The sequence below is a fragment of the Danio aesculapii genome, chromosome 12, assembly GCF_903798145.1.
Source record: "Danio aesculapii chromosome 12, fDanAes4.1, whole genome shotgun sequence".
NCBI lineage: Eukaryota > Metazoa > Chordata > Actinopteri > Cypriniformes > Danionidae > Danio > Danio aesculapii.
Window position 1 is genome coordinate 32,081,551 of NC_079446.1, and position 26,589 is coordinate 32,108,139.

Sequence of the window (26,589 nt, forward strand, 5' to 3'; positions counted from 1 at the left end):
TGTTTTATGTTGTCAGTCTTTTATCTAAAACCAAGAATCGATCTACGATTAAGTTATGCTTAAGTTTTAAAGCCACTCCTATGAGATACAATCACTGTATACACTCCCACTGCCACTGAGTGTGTTTATTATACACTTGCCTTCTTCAAAATCCGGTATAATCAAATCCTCCTTTTCATCTGTTTTGAGCAAATACTCATGTACGAGTTTTTCCTTCTCCTCTTGACTCGTTGCGTCCTCTAAATCACAGTCTAGCTGGCTCTGAATAAGGAAAAGATCTGTCAGCTTACTGTAAGACGCCATGATTCTCACAACAACACAGAAATTACTCTCGGCACTTTCGACAAACATATCGCGTCAGCATTCTTGATAAACAAAAGAAAAAAACTCGTTTGTATGTAATTAGGACATTCAATAAATTATTTAAAAATAATCTACGTATTAAATGTATAAATAAACACTCCATATGTTTTATGTAACGGAAGAATCTTGCAAAGTGGAAAATGCTAACATCAATGTGAAAATAAATACTTTCAACATTGGCGGTAAGAAACACTCGGCTTATTTATCTAACGTGCAGTTTTTTTATTAATATACTGTAACAAAATGCGCTTTTATGAATGTTTTTATGCTTTCTGGACAGATTTCTGTATGATACAGCTTCTAATCGATGCTTTATTTTCCTAAGAGATCATGAATGTGATGTTACAAAACTGCTGTATTCAAAACACACCAGTAGGACCTATTAATGTTTACAAATGTCCCAGAGCGGGTCTGAGAGTGACATTTGGGACGATAAACCTCTTAAGAAAAACAAAAAACGAAGCTGCAATTCACAGGAATCAAGACAACATGTGACAAAGAGGAAGAAGAAGAGCAAGCCTGGGACATCAGTGCAAACAACAGTCAAAAGTGCTGAAACACACACTGATTTAGACCACAAGATTGGATGTAATGCTCCTAATAACACAGTGAACTCAGGATCCCAGGATGTGAATCATGGGACAGTTTCTCGGGATGTCCCCAATGCAGACCTTCAGTCAGGAGGTTTCTGTCCTGTCTGTCAAATGCCATTTTCCATCCTGGTTGTCCAGTCTCAACAATGGCATGTTGCAGAATGCTTAGATACAGCTGCTGACAACTGTAAAGGTAATGGTTTTAATTGTTAATACTTTTTTTTTGGTCTCCTAAATGTCAAAAATGTACAATGTGAGGAGGACATCTCAATGTCTTAATGCAGGGGTTTTCAAACTGGGATTTGGGTACGCTAAAGGGGCCAAAGCAGAGTGCTAGGGGGTCAGTTTATACCATAGTCTATACATCCGTTAAATGAAAACATTATAATGGTAATGGAAAAAATGCATTTAGAAAATAATTAATAAAAAAATAACAATTTAATTAAGATAAACACACATTATTTAAAAAAAACTAATATTTTGGAACCATAATAATTTAATCAAATAATTTAACTTGTGAAAAATAAGCAAAAAAATAAAAATATACATTCAAACAAATAAATGTGGAAACTGATGAAAACATATAAAATGATAAAAAAAATCTTAAATGTTAATTTGTACAATAAAACAATGTTTAAAACTTAAAATGAATGCAGCGACGTAGCGGAGATTTTAAAAGTGGGAGGACAGCTGTATGATATCCAAAAGTTTACATTCATATAATTATTAATCACCTGTTTTTAAATGGTCTGTCTCTAAAAGTGAAGGGGACATATCACCCCTGTCCCCCCGGTTGCTACGCCCCTGCATGAATGTAATGTTAAATGTAATACTTATTTTTTAGACCCATTTATGCAACTGAATTTTCACAATTTAAAATTGAGTCTCTGTACAAACCTTACTGAAGCCTTTTACATTTTAGGATGTCGTTTGCATCAGGATGATCATGACATTTAAGAGACTGAATCCCTGGTCTAAAATCAATTCAGTTCAGCATATTATAGGATTCCAAACTAGCTGGAAATATGACTGAATAAACATCAACAACAAAAAAGATCATTTTAATGAATCATATCACATTTTTCATGTTATCTTGATTTATGAAATGATATTACTATTTTAAGATTTTAACACCTACAAAAATATTTAATGCAAGTCAATAATTAAAATGTATTATATTTACATAACATTTACTATAAAAACAATTGTAAATGTCACAAAAATTCATTGTTAATAAAGTTTGAGTACCCTGTCATTAGTACAGTATTTCCAAAAATAATATTATTGTGTAATATTAACAGGGTTGAATTTCAGACATATGGATTCAAGGCCTGGAACGTTTTTAAAAACACACACAAGTCCTTCAAAGTGCTTGAATTATACTTGAAAATAAATTTGTTTGTTCAACATTTGTACACAATTGTCAAAAACAGAATGAAAACATGAGAAATTCTTACAATTTAAATGAAAATTTCTAAAAATTGTAAATTTAAATCTTGAACAATAACACAGACAAATAATGCACATTTCAATGTTTCATAAACCACATTTGTATGTCACCAGTATTGAATTCTGACATTAAGACATTTTTAATGTAAATAATAAATGAAAGTGAAATGTTAAGTACAGTAAGGATTTTCATGGTGCTATATATGCTGGGGTATGAATTACTAAATTGCTTGTCTTAAAATTAATTGTGTTTTAAAAAGTCCTTGAATCTGCTGTTCATGAAAGCGTGGAAACCCTGTATTAAGAAAAGGTTGGTTAACACTTTTTCTGCCTTTTGATGTTACAGAATGCCCAGATGGTCTTCAGTGTATGTCCACCATTCCCAGTCATTATAAAAGATACAACCACTCTCTGCTGGCACAGAGTCGAGCGCTGAACGACTGCTCAGTCCAAGCCATCTCAGACTTCAGCTTGAATTCGGTAAATAATGTCGCTTCCACATCTGTTACGGAGAGTTCATTAGACAGCGCTGTGAATGTATCTGCTTCATCTAGCCAAAGTTCGTCTCCTGGTGATAGACTGAAGGGAACTCCCACCAAAACCAATGCCTTGCTGCTTTTGCGTTCCCCCAACACCGGGGATATCAAGAAAAAGAAAGGCTGGTCACCTTCAGTCAAAAGATCTCAGTCACAGAGTTCTTCCCAGGAGGCCAAAGTCAAGATTTCTGCTCCAGGTGAAAAAGTTCAGACGCAGCCTAATGAGGTTAGAAAAGAGCTGTTTGAATGCAAAGATGATGACGATTATATCTCTTACTCCCCACTTTCTGAGCTTCCAGAAGTGGATGAGGAGCACAGGGTGAAAAAATCCAAAAATGAGGTACTTTTTCATAGTACTGCATTGCAGGAGGATGATGATTCTCTTACTCTTTTCAGTGATGATGATGATCTGTTCTATGATATGATGGACCAGTATGAGGAACATGGGCCAGACAAAAGCTCATTAGACACCTGTGGGAAACGGCAAACATCATTAGCACCAGAAAGTCACCTGACTGCTTCCAGTTCCACAGGTGTTTCATTTCAACACTTCTCAACAAACAACAACAGTTCAAACTCCCAGCTACAGTCACCCCAAAGCTTGGTATTAGAGCGTCTTCGGGACCGCATATCTACTCCTGCACATGTCAAGAGCTTGACTTCATCTTTTGAGGAAGTTAACTTCACTCAAACAAACCAAGAGTCGTCTTCCACCCAATCAGATCTATCCACAACACAGTCGATGGCTCCTAGGAGGACTCAGACAAAGGCAGGACCCTCTGGATTGAAACAAACAGACATTGGGGTGTTTTTTGGCCTGAAGCCATTGTGCGAAAAAAAGGCTGAGGAGGAAGTAAAGGCATTGGTCAGAGAGGCCGATCGGCAAGAGTCTAGAAGAGTGAGGGTTTCAGAGGCTCAGGGGGAAGACGGTAAGGGTCAGGGTAGATGGCGTAGGAAGAGCAAAGCTCCATCTGAAGGGTCCGGTGTCTCGCCTGCTGTAGAAGATAGTGTGGCTTTGCCCACGCAAACAGAAGGAAAGAGAGGAGGGAGGGCAGAGGGGCGGAAAAGATGGAACAGAGGAAGAGCGACAGATGGAGGTCCCGAGGAGCCCAAACGCTGTCCATTCTACAAGAAAATTCCTGGTTTGTGAATGCTTTTTTTTTTTGACCTACTTAGAAATAATTGTTATGATTGCATAAGCTAGTATACTAGCAGCTGTACCAGAACTTTAATGTACTTTTTAATCTACTTTTATTATAGTAATACCTCTATTGTTATTTACTTTATGGGACAGTCTTTTGGTCTAATGTAATTTAGGGTTCATAATAGGGCTGAACAATACAGTGCTTAGTGTAATTGAGTACACCATTTTGAAAATGAATATTTTTCTCCATTTCTCAGTGAATATAGGCAATGTGCTTTGGTGCATTTAAACAAAACAGATTTATTAAACAGATATTTTTAAGAAAATAATATTTTAGTCACCAAATTTGGTGACCATATTTAGAAAATGAAAGATAATACAATTAAATTCAAGCAAAATATTGCAAAAAAAAAAATTACAACCTACAAAATTTCAACAAATTTTTTCCCCATTTTTTTGCCTCCTGATTTTTCCTCTTTTTAAAAAAAAATTGTATTTAATATTTTTCTATAACATATACAGGGTGGGCCATTTATGGGGATACACCTTAATAAAATAGGAATGGTTGGTGATATTAGAGTCCTCTTTGTGGCACATTGGTATATGTGAGGGGGCTTGTAAATAACTAAAAAAAGTTGCATTAAAACCAAGCACACTATTGTTTTTTCTTGTGAAATTCCCAATAAGTTCATTAAGGTGTATTCTTATAAATGGCCCACCCTGTACATTTAGGTGTACTAGTTTTTGGACCGTTATCGTAAGTTATTTTGTTAGATAAGCTCCAGATTTCATTTCAGTACTAATTGCTAATCGTTGTCAGTACTAATTATAACTTTCAGTTCTAATGTATATGCACAAATAGGGCTGTGCGATTAATCAGAAACGAATCGTAATCGCGATTTGAAATGTTGCGATTAGCTAATTAGCAATATTAAATGTATATATATTATATAATTTCCCCGACCCAGAGCAAATGTGTGACTGCCGTCTATGTGTGACAGTCATACTAGCCAATTGGGTGAGCACACTTTTGTTCTGCCCAATCAGTATTGCGTAATTGACCTTTGTGGAACGCCCACAATAAAAACAAACAAACAGGAAAGTGAGATGATGGCGACAAATTTGTGTTTAATTTCTTGTGTTTAAGTTCTGCATTTTAGCAGTAAGAAGCTATGATCCAGAATATTGAGCTGAACCTTGCCCACGAAATTAAATCTCAGATCAAATCGAAATCGAAATATCTGTTAAAATTTGATAGTTTCCCAAATCACACAGTCCTATGCACAAATATAATATTGTTTAGCTTCCTATTAAAAAATATTAATATAAAAGATAGATTTCTGAGAGGTGTGCTTATATAGGCTGAGCACTGTATATCGTTTGAGCATTGATATCACAATGTGTGTATCTGCAGTAGCCACATCGCAGGATTTGATTATTTATTAAAGGATAAAGCTGTTATTAAATATTATTTTGTATTATTGTATACAACTATTTATACCATGCTAACCATGTTATTTTGTTTGTTCAATGTCTATATTTCAATGCTCTTAGACTCCCCAGAAAACCATACAGCACTGTTTATTGTCGTTTTTATATATGCCTGTAATTTTCTATTATTTATGTAGATGCACTGCATAGAAGAAGGCTTGATCACCCCAGTCGATCTAATTAACGAAATCATTCCAAATAGAGCTATATGAATCATCTGGTGAAGTTATATTCATATCGCTGCAAAACAAAATATCGCAATGTCAGATTTTTCCAATATGATGCAGCCCTAGTTTATAATAAGTTATTTGTCTGTTCAGGAACTGGCTTTGCTGTGGATGCTTTTCAGTATGGCGTTGTTGATGGTGTCACAGCCTACTTTCTCACTCACTTCCACTCTGATCACTATGGAGGCTTGAAGAAAGACTCTGCTCTCCCTATCTACTGTAACAAAGTATGTCTTCCTGTCTCAGTCTTCTGACTTTTACTATGTAATCAGTAAACTAAGGGATAGTTCACATAAGAAATAAAATGGGTCATTATATACTCTGTTATTCCAAATATTTATGCAGTTCCTTCTGCAAAACACAACATTTGTTGAAGTGTGTTGGGAAGCATGCAACTATAAGTCATTGATTTATATTGTAGCTGAAACCACAGACCTTTCTTAAAATATCATCTTCATGTTCTACAGAAGTGGATTAATGACGAATATGCAGTGATTGTAATAAAATTTTTTATTGAGTTTTCTGTACAGGGGACCGTTTCTGAAAACCATCGTTAGCCAACTAAGCTCGCAAGTTCTGTCAATACAAACATAGCTTGTTGATTTGGCGTTCTAATGAACATTCGCAAACTGCGTCGCAAACTTGTACGATTGCAGCTACACCTGTAAAGCTGTAGTTGGTGACCTTTTATTTAAAAGCGGAATTTACATTGTCTGCAAAGCTTGTGAAAACAAAAATATATAGAATACGTTAATGGTTTTAATTTATAGTAGGTTGTTTATTAAGAAATATATCACTATATGGCATATTTGAATGTGTTAAATTGTAAAAGTTGACATTAACAATAAATAAAATGAAATAAAAAAAAAATAATAATAATTCTTCTAATTATTATTAAGTAGGATTTTTTTATTTTTTTAATAAGTAGCCTTCTGTAAATTACAAACATTAACGATTTATATATGAGATTAAAATACGTATTAGCTAGTTCATGTTTTAGAATATAATATGGAACATTCTCACTAACATTCAATAAAGGAAACATAGGCCCTACATGTGCCGTTTACATATATTTTGGTTAATATGGAAAGCGAGTGCATGGTTTTTACTAAAACTAATATTGGATTTTTTTTTTTAAATGCGTATTTGTGTAAATAATTATAATTTGCACAACAAATTTTTATAAAAAAAAAAAAAAGAAGTTGTTACCCACCCTGATTACAGCGTCATTATGGACGTTTAATGTTATTACTAACGTGGTTCAAACGATGGATCTGCGTCAACTACACTTTTGGGAAATACTTGTCACTACATAGTTCTTTTCCCAAACGATGCATCGTACTATGATAGTTCAGCCGCAAGTTATGTCGTTATTTGGGAAACGCACTCCGGGTTGGTTAATTTTAATAAAACCTCAGTGTATTATAACTCCCAAAAGGGATGGTAGCCATTGGCTTTATACACATCACCAATGAACACAGTTTCAGAAAATAATCTTCTTTAATGTTTAACTGAATAATAAATTCACCTACATCCTTGATAGCTTGTGGGTGAGTAAATTAATAGCAGATTTTCATATTTTGGGTGTACTATCATTGTAACATAGAAGCACACGAATATACTTATATGGTTAATCTAAGGGTCAGATTGAAGGTGGAAAAGGAAAAACTGTGCATTAGAAACTTGACTAATATTATAAATGGGATTGGGAAGTGTGGAAACAAAATACCCGAAAACGTGTGATGTTTTTATTTTAAGTGATTATGTAAGGGGGGATTGGCTAAATCTAAAATTTCATGACTTTCATGGTGTTAATTATGACAGGTGACTAGTAACCTGGTGAAGAGCAAGCTGAAGGTGGATGAGCAGTATATTCATGTTCTTCCAATGAACACAGAATGCATAGTTCAAGAGGTGAAGGTCACTCTCCTGGATGCCAACCAGTGAGTGTATCTTTTAACCAATGAACATTTAAGACCCATTTAATTCTTCATTGCAGATCGCTATGTTTTCCCCCATTTTGTAGTTTCTTTTTTTATTATTTGGACTGTTCACACAGAGCACTAAGACCTTAATTACTATGACTGTTTTCCCCCCAGCTGTCCTGGGGCAGCCATGTTGCTTTTTGTGCTGCCAGATGGCCAGACGGTGCTCCACACAGGTGACTTCCGGGCTGATCCGTCCATGGAGCGCTACCCAGAGCTGCAGGGTCTCAGGATACAGACCCTCTATCTGGACACAACGTGAGTTCAAAGCTACTTTTCAGTGCTGCAAGTGCTGCATTATGTCTGTGTTAATGAACTCCTCAGCATATTCTCGCATAAACAGGAATGGATGTTAAAAAAATACATTTTATGCAGTAAGTCCCCTTTATTTAAAGAGTTCAGCTGACCTCCGTGTCAGGTGGGAACATCTTTAGCTTAGCTTAGCATAAATCATTGAGTCTGATTAGACCATTAGCATCTCACTCAAATATAATATTTTCCAAATATTTTTCCCATTTAAAGCTTGACTCTTATGTTTCTGCAGCAAAGTATGTTGCAAATGAACAACTATTCATTTTCTGTTGGTCTTAGTGCCCAAAACTACGAGGCAAGCTTTAATAGGAAAATTATTGAAAGTGTTTTTTTTTTTTGTTTTGTTTTTTACATTTTTGATTTGAGATGCTAATGGTCTAATCGGATTAAAGGATTTGTACTAAGCTAAACGTGACCAAAGAGATTGGATGAATGTATTTAAAAATAGTAAAACTCAACTTTAACTGTTGGTGACTTGTAAAACTTTCCCCCAAAATGTTCCTTTTAATAGATTAGAAAAACAAAAAAATATATATTTTATATATTTTGATTTTGGCTGGCAGCTAGCTCTCTGCATTTCTCTCATGGTCGCCCACTGAAGCTAAGCAGGGCTGTACCGGGATGGGAGACCACATGGGAAAGCTACACTCACTGGTCACTTTATTAGGTACAGCTGTCCAACTGCTCGTTATCTTAAATTTCTAATCAGCCAATCACAGCAACTCAATGCATTTAGGCATGTAAACATGGTCTAGACGATCTGCTGCAGTTCATACCGAGCATCAGAATGGGGAAGAAAGGGGATTTAAGGGACTTTGAACATGGCATGGTTGTTGGTGCTAGACGTCTGAGTATTTCAGAAACTGCTGATCTACTGGAATTTTCATGCACAACCATCTCGAGGGTTTACAGGGAATGGTTAGAAAAAGAGAAAATATCCAGTGAGACGTCAGAGGAGAATGGCCAGACTGGTTCGAGCTGATAGAAAGGCAACAGTAACTCCGTTACAACGGAAGTATGCAGAAGAACATCTCTGAACACACACAGCATCTCCAACCTTGAGGCGGATGGGCTACAGCAGCAGAAGAAAACCACACTGGGTGCCACTCCTGTCAGCTAAGAACAGGAAACTGAGGCTACAATTTACACAGGCTCACCAAAATTTAGAAGATTCAAAAAACGTTGCCTGGTCTGATGAGTCTTGATTTCTGCTGCGACATTCGGATGGTAGAGTCAGAATTTGGCATCAACAACATGAAAGCAAGAATTCATCCTGCCTTGTATCAACGGTTCATGCTGGTGGTGGTGGTATAAGGATGTGGAGTATATTTTCTTGGCACACTTTGGGCCATTAGTTGACAGTTGAACATGAGTATCTTTATGACCACAGTGTACCCATCTTCGGATGGCTACTTCCAGCTGTATAACGCACCATGTCATAAAGCGTGAATCATCAAAGACTTGTTTCTTGAACATGACAGTGAGTTCACTGTACTCAAATAGCCTCCACAGTGACCAGAACTCAATTCAATAGAGCACCTTTCATGTGGACCAATTTCTCTGAAAAATATTTCCTAAATAAATATGATATGAACAAAAGCAAGTGATGCATCAAAGTTTGATTTAAAAAAAATCTTGAATGGTTATAAAAATCTTTTATAATAGTTATAATAAATGATAAAAAATAATAAAAATCAATTTGTTTTAAAATCTTCAATGATATGACCTAGTTCCGCAAACCTTCTACTTCTGTTTATCAGTCTGATTTTACTGTCTACTGTTTTTTTTGACCGCCCCCTGTCATTTAAAACAATATCTCAATGGTGAACGCGTCATGTATAAAAGCCTTGTCCGTTTCGTGAGGTGTGCGATGCAACGGCAGGCGAAAGTATAAATCAGCCTTAAGATGTTTGTTTGTTTTAGTTTTTTCTGTAGTTCAATGGTGCATCTAACCTGTCTTTCGTACTGTTCAATTTGAATACATTTATTTTACCACAAATTTTGTGATTTGCATTTTCTTTTAATGTGTATGCATGTTTTTGACATTGTGATATAGGTCTTAAATTTAATACTTAATGGTCTTAAAAACCTCTTAAAGTCTTAAATTTGACATTATGAAATCTGCAGAAACCCTGTGTTAGAGAGACCAGCAGGGGGCACTCAACTTACAGTCTGTGTGTGTCCTAACGCCTCAGTATATTGACGGGGACTCTATACTGCTCAGTGAGCGTCTTTCGGATGCATCCCAAATCGCATACGCATTTGTAGTATAAATAGTGTAAGAAGTACGTTCACACTGAAAACTCTAAAAATAATAAGTGCACTTTAATTAACCGGATGATGCTCTCATTCAGTCGATATAATGTGTAGAATGATGAACACTTCACGTACTCAACGACCGCAGCTTTGCTCACGTAGCGGAAGGGGTGGAGCTATCGGGCGCACATGTTGGATAACTTATTTTAATTTGGATAATGAAAGCAAAATTTTCCTACGAGAGTGATTTATAGCATCTTCCGATGGTGAATGCGGTTATACTCATGGCAAGTATTATTTGATATTTATTTGATTATGATTATTTGATAGTTTGTTCATTTATTTCACTGATTTGGCAACTGTCAAACGTCATCAGGAAAGCGGTTTTAATTTCCGCTTGGTAAAAAAAAACATTAGTGCTCCATTTGGGATGAAACTACATACATATACTATGCTGTTGAGTGTGTAAGTGCATAAGTACATAGTACATTAGTGCATAGTGTGCCATTTGAGATGCAGCTTAGGTGTTTAACCCTGGCATCCTGGCCAAATTTGCCCACTGGCCTCTGTCCATCATGGCCTCCTAACCATCCCCATATCATAATTGGCTTAATCACTCTTGTCTCCTCTCCTTCAATCAGCTGGTGTGTGGTCTAGCGCAATATGGCTGTTGTCGTGTCATCCAGGTGGATGCTGCACACTGGTGGTGTGATTCCTCCCAAAAATGTGTAAAGTGCTTTGAGTGACCAGAAAATTGCTATATAACTGTAAGAAATTCTAATGAATTATTATTATTTATCCATAGGTACTGCAGTCCAGAGTATACCTTTCCAACCCAACAGGAAGTCGTCACTTTTGCCGTAAACGCAGCTTTCGAACGGGTCACTCTAAACCCTCGTACACTTGTGGTGTGTGGCACGTACTCCGTTGGGAAAGAGAAGGTCTTTCTAGGTGAGAAAGCAATGTTGTCCTGCTTTGTCCAGGCCTTGTGCTACTTTATTCGCTCTTGAAAGGACAGATTGTTCGCTTTTCTATTAACCGTGACCATCATGAATGAGCCTGTCATAAAACGAGTGTTTACAGAGGTTTGCAGATGCTGTCCTAACTTGACTTTGAGATGACGTTCTTCTTTAATAGTTTGTCTTACAGGCTTATTGTTCTTTTTATAAATTACATCTATGATTAATGTCCTACGCCCATTTATTTCTACAAGCTCCGATCACATAATATCCTGCTGTGGGCCATTTCCTCAGTTTACAACTAATGTGAGACTAATGTGTTGACTGTCTTTCTGAACTACAACTTCTTTCCAAATCCCAGTTACTAATTTTCAATAATTTGTTTGTGAATATAAAGATTTACTCATTTTATTTTATTTTTTACTCTCTCACTTGTTCTTTTAGCTGTATCAGAAGTGTTAGGCTCTAAAGTATGTTTGTCCAAGGATAAGTACAACACTATGTGCTGCCTGGAGTCTGTGGATATTGGCCAGCGCATCACTACGAATTGGCAGTCGGCCCAAGTGCATGTGCTTCCTATGATGCAGATCAATTTCAAAGTGAGTTAATCCGCACATAAAACTTCCGTGACTCTATAATTCTGCTTTAAATTACGAAATGCATTTTTACGACCTGCAGTTTTTCCCTGTTTGAGTTCATAGGTGTATAAAAAGAGCTGATTATGCTAAACCCAATCAATGAGGCTGTGTTTACTTATTCAATTTGGGCTTTAAAATTCATACAGCGTTCAGTGTTATCTTTAATTTTCCTTGACAGCGCGTTTATGCTAATGCCAGAGGAAAAAAATACGATTCTAATTACAGAGACCAAGTGCCAACGCAGCAATTCTGGCAACGGTAGCACTGATTGAGTCTGCGTGACTGAAAGTAAATTCTAATGAGACAATCGCAGATAATAAAGATCAGCCATTTGATGTGGCCTAAACCATCATAAGCAACTTTTCTCACCCATGACAATGTGGATGTTGATTCAAAAGCAATTTCGGAGCTGTTCCCAATGAGAGAAGTGTTTAAATGGTTATGACAGGAAGAGGGGGACATATAAAAAGGTTAATTGTAGATTGCACTGTATTTATATTTGCAGCAACATTGAAAAGTCATTATGTAAATTGAAGGAAGGAAGTTGATTACAGTGTGGCATCATTTGACTGTGATTACTCTGACCTTTTTTTGCCCTATACACTACCGTTTGGGGTCTGTAAGATTGCTTAATGGTTTTGAGTCTTGTATGCTCACCAAGCCTACAATTTATTAGTATTTGAAAACTTATCTATTTTACTAAATATTATGATAATGCTATATTCATATACACTAACCGGCCACCTTTTTAGGCACACCTGTCCAACTACTTAGCCAATTACATGGCAGCAACTCAATGCATTTAGGCATGTAGACATTTTCAAGATGATCTGCTGCAGTTCAAACCGAGCATCAGAACAGTGCGGAAAGGCGATTTAAGTGACTTTGAACATGGCATGGTTGTTGGTGCCAGACTTGCCGGTCTGAGTATTTCAGAAACTGCTAATCTACTGGGAATTTTATGCACAACCATACCTAGGGTTTACAGAGAATGGTCTGAAAACAGAAAATATCCGGTGAGCAGCAGTTCTGTGGGCACAAATGTCTTATTGATGTCGGAGGAGAATGGCCAGACTGGTTCGAGCTGATAGAAAGGCAACAGTAACTCAAATAATCACTCGTTACAACCGAGGTATACAGAACAGCATCTCTGAATGCACAACACATCGAACCTTCATGATGCTGTCATGATGTTCATCGAACTGCATGATGCTGTCATGTAGACCAAAATCTCTGAAGAATATTTTCAGTACCTTGTTGAATCAATGCCATGAATGATTAAGGCAGTTCTGAAGGTAAGGTGTACCTAATAAAGTGGCCGGTGATTGTATATTAGTAAGCTGAGATTTCAGCAGCTATTGCTCTAGTTTTAACTGCCACATTAATCTGATTCTTTATAAAATATTGTAATATTCTAACTTTGCTGTATTTACATTTAGTCAATTAGCAGATGCTTTTGTCCAAAGCGTTGCACTTTCAAATAACTTACAAATTGTTTAAATGAACAGATTTTTTATTTTAACTGTACAGAATCTTCAAACACACTTAAAGAAGTTCTCCAAGAAGTATGATCGGCTAGTGGCCTTCAAACCCACAGGCTGGACCTTCAATCAGACCGTGGGAGTGGACGACATTCTACCTCAGACTCAGGGGAATATCAGCATTTATGGTGAGTGTAAATCAGTATTTATCAATACATTTATTTACTTGATTCCTGTAAATGTCTGAAAAGATCTCACACTAGTGTCTTAGATGTAGGGCTGGATGATTAATAGAAAAGTAATTGAAATCGACATTCAAAACCAATAATCTATCAAATTTTTCTAGGTCAATTATTTTCAATTACTTGCCTTACTGAGTGTGGAGTCACATGACCCTGCACTGTTTGTTACTGTTGCGTTACTTTGCACTACATTGACGAAGCTGCGCCAGAGATGCCTTGAGACAGCATACTTTCCATTATATTACATTTATTGCTTACAGAATGCAAGACATGCTCTGTTATATTGAAAATAATTTTATTTTGTTTCCAAAAGAGCAAGTTATTTATTTTTACTTTTTTTAAAAGGAAAAAAAAAACTATTTCAGTTGTTCAGCGTTGATGTTCAGTAAATAATCATAGATAGTAGGTAGTGTGTCTCCTTCAATTATTTTAAAATGAAGTAATGAACCCTTTATTCAAAAATCTCTTTTTACTATATTTACTGTACAAAACCTGTCAGTGAACTCTGGGGGGGGGGATAAATGAATAAATAAAATAATTGTTCATTAATCGTAATTTAGTTAAAATGTTCAATTAATTGAGATTTTGATTTTAGACCAAATCGCCCAGCCCTACTTGGATGTTAACATGAAAGGTTTTTGGTAAAACCAGTCAAGATTGCGTGTGTAGGGCTATATTTATATGTAATAATTTGAGAAAATTGGGTCACTTCACTTTGAAAATGAAATTGCAACTCCAAATGAACCCTAATCAAGGGAAGTGCGTGTACACCAAATTGTGTTGTTTTTGTAATACTGTTTTTGCATTCTGAGGGAAAAAAAACAGTCCATTTTGTCTGGTTTCTTTAAGAGCTCTGGGCATAATGAGTGCATATTTTTGTCATCATTTCAAATCAAAAAGAAAACAAGACATTTGAAAAAACAAATAAAAAACACCTCATCATTTTGCACTATTTGCTTGCATCTACTATGGCCAGTTTGATGTGGTTTTATAGTTTTGTCCATTTTACGTAATGCTCAGCCTACAGCAATAAAACAAAAATGCAGAAAACACGTATTTTATTGATATGTCACGCCATCCCTTTCTGAATAAGATCTTAAAGAGGATTGCTTTCCATTAAACTGATTTTCGGTGTAGAGACAACACAGCCTTGTCATTCTGTTCCACTAACTGACAAGATTATACCTAATGGCTTCGTATGAGGAATGTAATTACATTTTATTGATTTTTTTTTTTTCCTGCAGTTGTTAGAAATGCTGAATGTCATTTCAGGCTAAGAACAGCATGTTCTTATATTAACAGAATCAGCAGATGTGATTTGACCCAGTGAAAAACTCAAGATGTCAGGTTTTGCAAGCCCAGGGTTTTAATTTCAGAATATCAGCGATCTGCAGCCATACCAGGTGCTGCCTCAAGCAGTAGATGCGTCTCATTTCACAAGCTCCACTGGAATCTGAGACGTCAAGCATGGGTTTTTGTGGGAATTTGTGCTTGTTAGGTCTTCACACAAATACACCATATAATTGCTAAATAATTGACTGCTTAAGCAGCAGTTTCATGAATCAGTTTCGTCCTACACTATATGACACACTATATGTACTTATATACACTTATACACTGTGAGTTTAGTGTCTTTTTTTTTTACTAAACAGAAATTCAAACTGTTTCCCAGTTGAGGTTTAATCATGGATAAATAAATCAAATAAATCAGATCAGTTGAAAATTGCATAATCCAGGTGTTTAAAGTGAACTTATTTCAGTGTGAATGCACTATTCTGCACCATTATGTTTTATAAATAGTGTAAGTATGGCTATTGTTGGTCTGTATTTGATTGTGGCAGAGTTATTTTTGTATAAATAGCTTTTTCGAGGATCTCCAAGATTTTGAGAGCCTTTGGCTTCTCTATAATTATCTATTTCAGGTATTCCTTACAGCGAGCACAGCAGTTTCCTAGAGCTGAAGCGATTTGTTCAGTGGCTGCGGCCGAAAAAGATCATCCCCACGGTGAATGTGGGCAATTGGAGGAGCAGGAAAGCCATGGAGGGCTTCTTCCATGAGTGGATGACTGAACCCAGAAACCTCAGCTCAACACCATGCACCCTCAGAAGCTCAAGCTGTGGAACAAGGCAATAAGTAAACTGACAACCACAATGAAATCTACTGACCACAGTTAATGGTGCCTTTGATTGATTGGATCTGTTTTATTCAGTGGACCAAATGTGGGTTTTGGCATCTGCCTTATATTTGAAAACAACATGACTTCTAATCTGCCTTTCAAATGCAATGGTTTAATGGTTACAAGTGTTGACTTATACTATTGATTATTTTCTACTTGCCAGTAATGCTGAAATGGACCACATATGCTCTCATTTTGAGCATTTTTTTAATCTGATGGTTTTATACGTGTTTAATAACATAAATAAATAAATAAATTCAAATGCTGCTAATAACTCTGCTTTCCGTATATTAGAATGTTGCTGTTATTTTATGCTTTTGCATCTTTTATGTTTATTACACATCAGCATCAATATTTTTCAGTAAATTCTTTAAAATATAGTCATTTGGGATTAGATTAAGCAGTTTTTTTTAAATATCTAAATCTCAAAATGAAAAACAAATCAAACAAACATTTGGATTGTCTATCAACATGACCAGTTTCAAAGCAACAGCATGTAAAATGCAGGGTTTCTGTGAGTTGCAAAAAGTGTAAATTCTCCCTTCCACAACTTAAAACCTTAGAAATGTGCTTAAAACAGAACAGAAAGCATAAATTCTTAGGGGTTGATTGATGATTTAAATGTTGCGTGCACTGCAAAAAATAATATTTTTCTCTGTTTGTTTACCCTGGGTTTCCATTAGAAACTTTAGAGATTTATTAGATTACATTAGAGATCCAAAATGAAGACATTAAGTAATTAAAAATTTTTTTTTTACTTAAACTAGAACATATAAGCATATTATGATTATTATGCATTTATTAAATAACATTTGAATTGATGTAGTATTATTATTATTATTATTATAATTATTATTATTCTTTATTAGCTAGTTAGTGCATGATAGTTCTTGTTCAAACTTGCTTCATTTTGATCAGTTTCACAGAAAAAACTTAGAAGACTACGTTATTTTACTCAAGTAAATATTTTTTTTTTTAAATGTCTATATATTTGATATGAAATACAAGAGATAAATATTGAAGAACATGTAAAGCTTTTAACAATGTGATTAATTGGTACAGAAAAAGACTTTTTAATGACAATAAAAACAAAATGAAATTGGTACAAATATAAGTGTGTAAAAAAAACCTTTAAAGTCAACTAATTAACTGCTCACTGTATTTTTAATATTTAAAAAAAGCATACTTATGTATTGTTCTTTACTTGATGTATTTTTGTTTTACTTCATCTTAAAGTCTTATGTATTTATAAAACTTGCTGAAACCATACATATATTAAATTAAAGAATGCCTTGGTATTAATTAGCTACTGAGTCATGAGAATTGAAGAAATAAAAATAGCAAGATCAACTTTTAATTCAGTTTGTATCATTCTGCCACCATGTGGTTATATAATATACTGCAATTAAATGCAATTTAATTCCGGACAGATTCACCAGCATGTAATATTGAAACACTGTTAAATGTATCTGTAATGCTATGCAACATGTGTTTACTTCTAAAAGTAGATTCTGTTAATGCATACAAATCTGTTACCCTATTAACCTCAGTCATTTCAAACAAGTACAATAAAACAGGTATTTTTTAGATTTAATTACAAAGGTCAACAAGCCTTATTGTAGACATAAAAACAGAGGCTTAGTGTTTTACTGTTGACAACCTGTACAATTTGTCACTAATATTTCAGTTACAAAAATCACCACTAGAAAACCGAGGAGTTTTGCTACATTAGTAAGTATTATCAGCTTACTCACTGGACTGAGAAACAAAAAGAAACAATCCCTGATTTTAATAAAAGTGAAGGGACTAGCAAAGCAGCTCAAGAAGTAAAACCTTATGAGATTAGGCTGTTTTGTTTTTGTCATCTTCAGCTTTCGGAACACATAGGAATGGAGTCTGGGAGCCGCAGAATGGTAAATTTTACCTGAAGGGGAAACAACAAAATGTCAGTATCACGTTGTAGCTGTGATCACACAGTGGAAAGAATTGATCTACTCATGACTACCTCGCCCTTGAAAAGTTTTTTTATGTATAGATGTATGTCCTCCACTGTGTATGTCAACAGGTCATTGACAGCCAGGATCTGATCTCCCTCATGAAGCTGGCATGACACCTCGCGCTTTTTACCTTTCATGCTGTAAAAGAAATGAAATGTGGAGAAAAAGAGCAAATGTTAGAGGTAGTATTTGTAGTTTCTGTCTTTATCAGCCAGGATTGTCAAAAAATATGTGCAAAAAATTAAGAGGGCATTGGATTTACAGTTTATACATGTGAGAAACATAAAACATTCTTCTAAATTTAAAATTAAACTTCATTTTTATCTTACATGTTTTATGCAATGTAAAAATATACCCAAAAAACTAACAAAAACTGATTTTAAATCACAAAAATATAAAAACATTTTATTCTGATCAACTGTCTTTGTCTAAAAAAATTGTGGGAATTTTTAAGAAATGTTATCAGATCTTTATAGATTAATACACATAATTTTGTACCCACTTGAAATGTTCTAACTCATTGAATGGGCTTATCAGTGGTTATCAGCTGATAGATATGGGCCAGTAGGGGCCTTCTGCGCATCCTCCATCCACATGGTTAATCAGCTATACTAATAGAGAAGACTCCAGATCTGTTTTTACACTACTGTGACGGTAGGGTTTAGGGTTGGGGTAGGGTTAGATGTTAATAAAATACAATTAGTGGGAAATTTAATAAATGATATGAATAATTCTCGTTAACCTCCGGCTGCAGCCAAATGTGATCTATAGCTAATTAACCATTTGATGGATGATGACAGCCTTTTGAGCCTACCAGTAAGCCCATATCTATCAGCTGATAACAACTGATAACGCCCATTCATTCGAGTGATAACATTCGAAACTGAAATTTTGCCCAAACCAATGCTTAATAAATACTGAAAATACTATATGCACAGCACAATTATTTATTATCAATAACTTTAACATCAATTTGTTATAGTTTTACCATAGTCTTCCTGTCTCCTCTGAAAAGACCAGGTTCCTCAGTTCACATGCACTTAAGCTGATTTCCTTCTCAACAAAGGTATGTGTTTCACTGGGGAATGGAACATAGCGTAAAAATGCAGATAGATTCCAAAACAACAATTTCATAACCATAGCTGATTGACAACTGAATTCTGCAGGGTTTTAGGGGGGGTTCAGACAGGTGTTTCAACTGAATCGCTCTCTAAAGAATATAGATAGATATGCTTTTGAAATAAATCACCTGTTTCCACTGAAGTCAGTACAAGAGTTTGTATTGGTAGTGTCGCTGATGGTGGTGCTGAAAGAAAGAAAATAAGCAATAATTGGTTTACTTCTTAAAACTGAAACTTTTATATTGAAATATATATTCTGTTGATGTTTAATAAGTTAATTGTTTTAACCTTTGTGTTATGTGATTGTCACACTCGGTGGATTCTTCCTGTGTCTTTAAATTATTGAAGACTTGCGTCACACAGGTCAACAGACTGTCTTCAGATGAACCGATCCCACTCTCCCTTTAGGGAGCAAAAGCAAATATTTCTAAATTGATTATTTATAGAACTGACATTTCTGCACAACGCACGAGTCTATAAAACTGTGAGTCAGCAAAATCAAGGGAACACAGCGTACATTTATAAAAACATTTTCAAACTGCAAAATGACACTTGACCACTACAAACAAGCTTTCATACACTCCAAAAATTGATGTTTGCTGTTTGTTCAAATTACTAATTTAAAACTATCTGCAACAACATAATTCTTGAGGTTTTTTTTTGGGCACACCTTAATTATTTTATGTTCAATCTACTTAAATTATTAAGTAGTTAACTTAATTCCTTCATATTGTCTCAACACAAATCGGTGCAAAACCCAACAGTGTACATTGTAATTGTGTACAGTGTACAGTGTAATTATTAATAATTTCAAACAGCTGAAATCAAAAGCTGCAAATCAGGCAAATGATTCTATCGCACCACTTTTTCAAGGACAAATACAGTAGTTACAAATCGAATGGTTTATTTTACAATTTGACGATAAATTACTGTACATTTAAATCCAGAATGAGAGTTTGTCTTACTCTGATGACAGCTCCTCATTGCTTTCCTCTCCAGTCTCATCAAGACTTTCTTCTTTTTCAATCACCTGAACACGTCAAGCAATTGTATTTAGATTAAATATTTGAATTTCATAATCGATCATGATTCAAGTGTTTGGTTTTAGTGGCAGGGTTAGAGTTACAGCTATGCGATACCTTTGTTTCAGAGCGGTTTCTGTTGGGTGGTTGCTGGCAGCACTGTTCAGGATGGCTGGTAACAATTTCAAAAGACCTCGTCCTTGGAGGCGCTGTGGGTCGACTGACAACTTGACTCTACAGAGAGAGAAACAGGAAGAAATATTTCAGCTTGGAAGTGAGTTTAAATCACACAAGCATATAGTGAGTAATATTGAGGATTTATTTACCTTGTCGGTGTCACAAGGGTTTTTGTCAGTAGATTCTGTCATGGTCTGTGGTTTGGTTTGTGATTCAGTTTTAAAATTCTGTGAACACATTTAAAAAAATGTTTAGGATGATTTTTTTTTTTTAAGACTTTGAATACATACAATTTTATTTAGTCATCACTGCATTTACACACATTAATAATAATACATTAATAATTACTCTTATTATTAATGTATGTAAATCATGCATTAATAATAAGAGTAATTATTAATGTAGATTTTAATACTTTAAATTAAAAATCTTAAAATAAAAGCACGAAATCTGAGAATTACCATTATTAACCCCATTGGAATTCATTGAATTTTCTTTTTATTTAAAACAATTAAGATTGATCAGAATTGAACACAATATTATGTATTACTTTGCACAATACATAAAGTTTTCAAAGTTTTAGACTAGTAACTTATCAACAGTACATTTATAAAACATAATGTGTGCTTTTTAGATGAACAAAATTTATCAATGTATACATGAACACATGTATACAATGGCTTCTCAATAGGCATGCATATACCTTTTTTTTATAAAGGTTATGCAATATATTTAATATCAATTCAGTCCAATTTTAAAAAATAAAAGTGAATCATTTTAGCATTTATAAGAGAAACTGATTACAATTTTACACATTAAAAGTTAGGATGTCTTACCTTCAGAACTCCAAATATAGCATTGAACCATCTATTCACCTCTTCACTGAAAACAGATTATTTGTTGTAAATAAACGTTCATTCATTAAGTTACTTTTATAAAGTAATTAAAGTTCACTGAAGGTAATCATGACAAACCTGGAGTCTCCAATGAAAAAGTATTCCCGCTGCACCTTGTCTGTTGGATTTTCTGCTTTCATGAAGAGCACAGAGGAAGAAGAGCACTTGAAGGTTTTAGAGATCCATTCAAAAGCCGAATGTGATTCAGGTCCCACATAGAGCAATGTGATGCTTCATGGGAAAAACAAATGTATATATTATAGCATAATCATAATAATCCATTTAACTGAAAAGTATTGACCAACTTTTGTCTTACCTGGAAACCTCAATGGACTTTATAGCTTTGTCTTTCTCAGTGGTTTTGTAGTATTGTAGTTCATGACTGCCGTTGTTTGTCTTTTCAAGCACAAAGAAGCGACGCTTCCAGGATTTCTGCAGTGGACGATGAAACTGTTTATTTGAAATGCAGAAAAAAAACAGCAAAAATGTGAGTTCACAAAATCCAAAATCCATACCATCTTTCTTATTTGGCCAGAAGGAGGGGATTTGTATAGGAAACCGGAACATAAGTCCTTCATCTCAGCTGCTTCACTATGGCTTGAAGCAGTTGAATCTGTTGCAGAAGAAAGCAAACAGTGAATTACAGATAAATAACTCATCTCAATATCTATAAATTATGTTAGACAAATGTTTTCTGGTAGTCTAGTGTCTTCTCCAGCTATTCTGGTTCCTGTCGTTGTGTTTTGAGGCATACCTGATTTTTTTCTGCTGTACATTTGGATGATGTTTCTGTGCAAATGAAGACATTAAATAAATTATGAATGCACTCATCAAACAATAGTTAAGCAATTATTAATGGAAACAGTTCTAATATGTAAATAAGTTGCTTTTTATATAATAAAACATTACTAGAAATGTTAACCTTAAAGGAATATAATTAGTCCAACCAAAATGAAAATGTTGAGAGTTTTCTCACCCTAAATGTCATTCTAAACTATTATGCTTTATTTTGTGGCACACAAAAAGTCAGGTCTGTTCTGTTATTTTAGATTTATAAAAGTGGTTTTAATTTAGAAGTCATAAAGCTTCGAGTACTTTCGTTTGAATGATCCCTTTTCTGCATTCTGCAATTCTGTCTATGATTCATAATCTATTCATTTCAAACCAAACCAAAGATTAACACTGAAAGCACATGAACAACTTCTAGTCAAATAGTTAGTGCAATATATAAAAATGATAAACTTGCCAGAGAGATACATATTAACAAAATGTAGTATGCAGCTACACAGTCATAATATCTGCTCAAAACGGACTGTGCTGTACATTTTAAATGCATTACCTGGAATGTATGTGTCTCCTTTGTCCAGTTCTCAAAATCTGTTACAGTATTTTGAAGGAAGACTCTTTTGTTTTTGAAGGAGGTGGAGTTTCTCGTAAAGTCCTCATAGAGTCCTCCCTTTGTTGGAAACTACAAAACTCATGGGTCACCAAAACTATGATTTTGAGAATTGCTAGATTACTGGCAGTGACGTGAAATCATGCTGCATGGGGGTTGCTTTTCCTGAATGTCTCAGATGATTGTAGTTATTTAGATAAATTCTCTATTAACTGAGCTAATAAACATCCACATGCGACCTTTAACATCAAATGTGCTGGTTACTTTATTTTATTTTTTGTAACATTTTTATATCATACACAATGATAATATCTAATGAGTAATTTTTGGCCTTTTATAACTGAGTATATTTTTGAGTAGAGGCCAGACTTTATTTTCATACACCGTGAAAAAAAGTTGGGTTCCACACAATTCATTCATGTTGTCCCAACATATATCAACTAAGTTAACCTAATTGCTTTACTAATTTACATGGATTGAACATAAAACAAGTGTTGTCCCCAAAAAAATCTTAAGAATTGTGTTGTTTCCGCTCATTTTAAATAAGTAGTATTGACAAGCAGCATAATCATTTTTTGAGTGTATGAGAGTAAAAAAAGTAAAAAAAAAATGTGGTTGCCCTCCTCATAGAAATGAGATCAGATTAATTATTCCGACACTGATTAATTTACAATCCTCGATGTGCATAGCTTTTACATCTTACAGCAATTGAATCAATAAACTACTTGCGCTTGGACTATAAATCAGTCATTAGCTTATCAGCTAGAATCAGTTTACACTTTTTTTGTTTGTTTGTTTGTTTGATGTTTTTTTTTAGAAATTCTGTGCATGTGTTTTTCTGGGAACACGATTAACACGAGGAACTAAGATGAAGTCTGAAAATTCCAATACATTCCGTGTGCGTTTTCAAAGATGCAAACTTGACTTTGGCTTTGTGCCTCAATGTTACACAACAGATAATGCAAGTAGTCATCTTGCAAGAATTGCATACATTTTTAAAAGACCTTCTCCCTAATTTTTATCTGGAGTATGTGTTTTCACATTTAGAGACTTTGGTTTAAAACCTGATTCTCTACCTGAATGAAGAAAACTCTTAAGCCAATTTATTGGGTGCCAAAGTGAAAAAAGCACAAGTTTCAATCCAAATGACCAACTAACCAACTGGTTGTATAATTCATAATGGAAAATGTGCAACATAAAAAACAGTGGTGTTTGATTGTGTAAAATCATTTGTTCAGAGTTCCCCAAATGTCCATTCAATACAAAAAGAGCCTTTTTTAGTTCTGGTCTCAAGAGGCTTTTTGTTCTTGTCGAAACTGTTAATGATCTTAAAGCATTTTCCACTATAAAGAACCTTTTGTGCAATGAAAAATTTCCATTAATGTTAAAGATTATTCATAGAACCAACAATGCCAATAAACAACTTTTATTTTCAAGGTTGTATAAACTTTAAAATGAATTAAGTACAGAATCTTTCAGTTAAGATTGGGACTGAGGCACTGTATAACTGTGCATATCACACCATGACATAAATCCACAATAAGCCAATCTGTCAGCCTTGATGGATGATGCCAAACATAAACATATGCACTCTGATCAACAATGAGCAGACAGTTTTACTCACAAGTGACTTGCATGAACACTTTTTAATGTGTGTTCAAATGAGTTTTTTAGAGCCAGAAAGAAAATTCAACTTTGCAGCGAAGCAAACAATCTACAGGTCTAAAAAATTCACTCACTGCAGTTTTAGAAATCACCACTAGAGAGTCCTGCTCACTGTAGACATGTTAGACTTGCTTACAAATTTATCACGCTGTCGGCCAATAGCATCTGGCAGCACACTTGCACAGGTGCTCTCAGGCCCATGCACTCAATATAGAGCAAATTACATCATTGTAAGGCCAGGGGCTATTTGTTGATATTAAAAGCCAATAGTAATTATTACATTTTTGTACAATGCCATTTTTGAGGAAAGACTTGATATCTATGTAGTTTGAAGTCTGATATTTGAGGGTCACTAATATAAATGTAATATATTTTTATTCATTTTTACTGAACTGTATCTTTAATATTAAACCACCATATACCCTATAGCAGTGTTTCTCAACCCTGTTCCTGAAGGCACACCAACAGTCCACATTTTCAACCTCTCCCTAATCAAACACACCTGAATCAACTCATCAGAACATTAGAAGAGGCTCCAAAACCTGAAGTTAATGGGTCAGATAAGAGAAACACAGAAAATATGTACTGTTAATGTGCCTCCAGGAACAGGGTTGGGAAACACTGCCCTATAGTGTGACATGGAAAAAGTAAGAAAAACAGCTTTTAAAAATATAGAAATAGCATGAAAGGGATTGATCTTCATTTTTGGACACATATCGCCATTTATAGTGCCGTTTAATTCATTCAGCACTAAATGAATAACATTATTATTCCTCCGGGTGCTCCTGTTTCCCCCACAGTCCAAAGACATGCTGTACAGGTGAATTGAGTAAACGATGTTTTCTGTAGTGTATGAGTGTTTATGGATGTTTTCCAATACTGGGTTGCAGCTGGAAGGACATGCGCTGTGTAAAAACATATGCTGGATTAGTTGGCGGTTCATTCTGCTGTGGCAACCCCTGATTAATAAAGGGACTAAGCCGAAAAGAAGATGAATGAATGACTTTTCAGACTTGTTGGAACTATCTATTTAAGTTGAAAAAAAAAAAAAACACCAACTTGAAGGGGTTTTCGAGTTCACTGTGACGAATCATCTATAAATAGGTTGACCAGACGTTTCAGTTTACCAGAGACTTGCATACCTCTAAAAAAAACTCTTTATACCACAGACTTGTCAACAAGGACTAATGAGCTTTGCTAATCAGTTTAATTCTGACCACTTAGGGACACAATGCAGCATTTACACAGCATTTTGTAAGCTGCATGTTTTGTTTCTATGTTTTGGGAGTTTATGTCAATTAAACTTCTTTGTGAAAGAGAGAGAGGAATAAAACTCTAGAGATCAGCCTTTAGGCATAAGATGACGACAGACCTCTGATTTATGCTAAAAAGCTTCTTTAAAAAAAAAAACTTAAAAAGTCTATGCTGTAAGGCAAGGGTGATCAGGGCAATGAACTGATGATAACATAAAAAAATGTTCTTTCTTTACAAAAAAACATGTTGTTTTCTGATGATTGTACACTGTGAAAAATGATGGGTTCCACACTATTACTTCATGTTGTCCCAACACAAATTAAGCTTACTTTTAACATTTTTACAAACTGAAGTATACTGAAAAAAGATGATTCCTTGGATTTACAAATTTTTTTAAAGTGGTTGTAAACAGTATTTGCGCTGAATTTAAACAAACAAATTAAGTTGAACATTACTAAATTGAATTTGTTTGTTTATATTCAACACAATTGAATTGTTTGCAATAATTTTGCTGACATTTTTTTCAGTGTAGATTGAAAATAAAATAATTAAGTTGTCCCAAAAAACAAAAATAGTGTTGTTTCAACTTATATTAAATGAATAATTTGAACAAGTAGCAAAAGTCATTTTTGAGTGTATATAATGCATTTATGCCAAATTATTTTAAAGTAATTGTGAAAAATATAAATAAAAACTGATTTTCAAATATACAAAAATGGATTATGACCATGCTGAGTGATAAAATCTTCATACGTCAGTCAACAATCAGTCCTGTTTTAAAGGCAGGTTCGATTTTTAAAAACACTGACATCACTGACGGGAACAATGAGTGAGAATGAGGAAGCACTTTTCCAAGATGAATCATCTTATTATATGTTAATTAGTGAAGAATTCAAAATTCTGGCTTCAGAATATACTCTCCTTTAAAAGTTCGGTGTTTGCGATGTAGAATTAGAAGAAATCTCTTATGCTTACCATTTAGTTGGTCAAATGTAAAAATGTTACTATTGTGAAATAATATTTCTAATAATAATAAATAACAATATACTTTATTATCAAATTATTATGGCAGGATTTCTGATGAATGGAAAATTAGTAGTAACAAAAATTTGTACTTATCTTCTAGAAATCTGAGAATGAATTCTAAGATTAGCACAAGGTTTTTTACAATTAAGCTCTGGTTGAAGCAGAAATTCAATCTTGATACA

General features: G+C 34.6%; 3 protein-coding genes across 3 annotated transcripts in view; 1 reads left to right on the top strand and 2 right to left on the bottom strand.

Annotated features, from left to right (window-relative positions):
* The window catches only part of nhlrc2 (NHL repeat containing 2), a 42,419-nt gene extending 42,114 nt beyond the window's left edge, over positions 1-305 (bottom strand). Inside the window, exon 1 of the mRNA XM_056469385.1 lies at positions 141-305. Coding sequence (XP_056325360.1) covers positions 141-303 — 163 coding nt within the window. The 5' untranslated portion in view covers positions 304-305. The remainder of the gene's footprint in view (positions 1-140) is intronic.
* Positions 306-533: 228 nt separating this feature from the next.
* dclre1a (DNA cross-link repair 1A (PSO2 homolog, S. cerevisiae)) lies at positions 534-16,115 on the top strand. The gene is made up of 9 exons (XM_056469884.1): positions 534-1,149; positions 2,752-4,083; positions 5,897-6,030; positions 7,628-7,746; positions 7,903-8,046; positions 11,162-11,307; positions 11,760-11,914; positions 13,484-13,622; positions 15,599-16,115. The coding sequence occupies exons 1-9, from the start codon at positions 759-761 to the stop codon at positions 15,808-15,810; spliced, it is 2,772 nt and encodes a 923-aa protein (XP_056325859.1). The 5' UTR covers positions 534-758; the 3' UTR covers positions 15,811-16,115.
* A 1,076-nt stretch (positions 16,116-17,191) lies between these two features.
* plekhs1.1 (pleckstrin homology domain containing S1, tandem duplicate 1) lies at positions 17,192-22,461 on the bottom strand. Its single transcript, XM_056469610.1, has 14 exons — positions 22,406-22,461; positions 21,821-21,855; positions 21,582-21,679; positions 21,383-21,498; positions 21,145-21,297; positions 21,007-21,052; positions 20,320-20,397; positions 20,111-20,227; positions 19,937-20,001; positions 19,260-19,373; positions 19,100-19,156; positions 18,839-18,928; positions 17,859-17,988; positions 17,192-17,777 (listed from the first exon to the last, which is right to left on the bottom strand). Exons 2-14 carry the CDS (start codon positions 21,840-21,842, stop codon positions 17,721-17,723), a joined length of 1,143 nt encoding a protein of 380 aa, XP_056325585.1. The 5' UTR covers positions 21,843-21,855; positions 22,406-22,461; the 3' UTR covers positions 17,192-17,720.
* Between the last annotated feature and the right edge of the window lie 4,128 nt (positions 22,462-26,589).

Coding starts and splice junctions, on each gene's coding strand:
- dclre1a (XM_056469884.1), top strand. CDS start 759: ATGTCCCAGAGCGGGTCTGAGAGTGACATTTGGGACGATAAACCTCTT. Junction 4,084..5,896: donor ATTCTACAAGAAAATTCCTG/GTTTGTGAATGC, acceptor TTGTCTGTTCAG/GAACTGGCTTTGCTGTGGAT. Junction 6,031..7,627: donor TCCCTATCTACTGTAACAAA/GTATGTCTTCCT, acceptor TAATTATGACAG/GTGACTAGTAACCTGGTGAA.
- plekhs1.1 (XM_056469610.1), bottom strand. CDS start 21,842: ATGTACAGCAGAAAAAAATCAG. Junction 20,398..21,006: donor CTATATTTGGAGTTCTGAAG/GTAAGACATCCT, acceptor ATGTGTTCACAG/AATTTTAAAACTGAATCACA. Junction 20,228..20,319: donor ACCCTTGTGACACCGACAAG/GTAAATAAATCC, acceptor CTCTCTCTGTAG/AGTCAAGTTGTCAGTCGACC.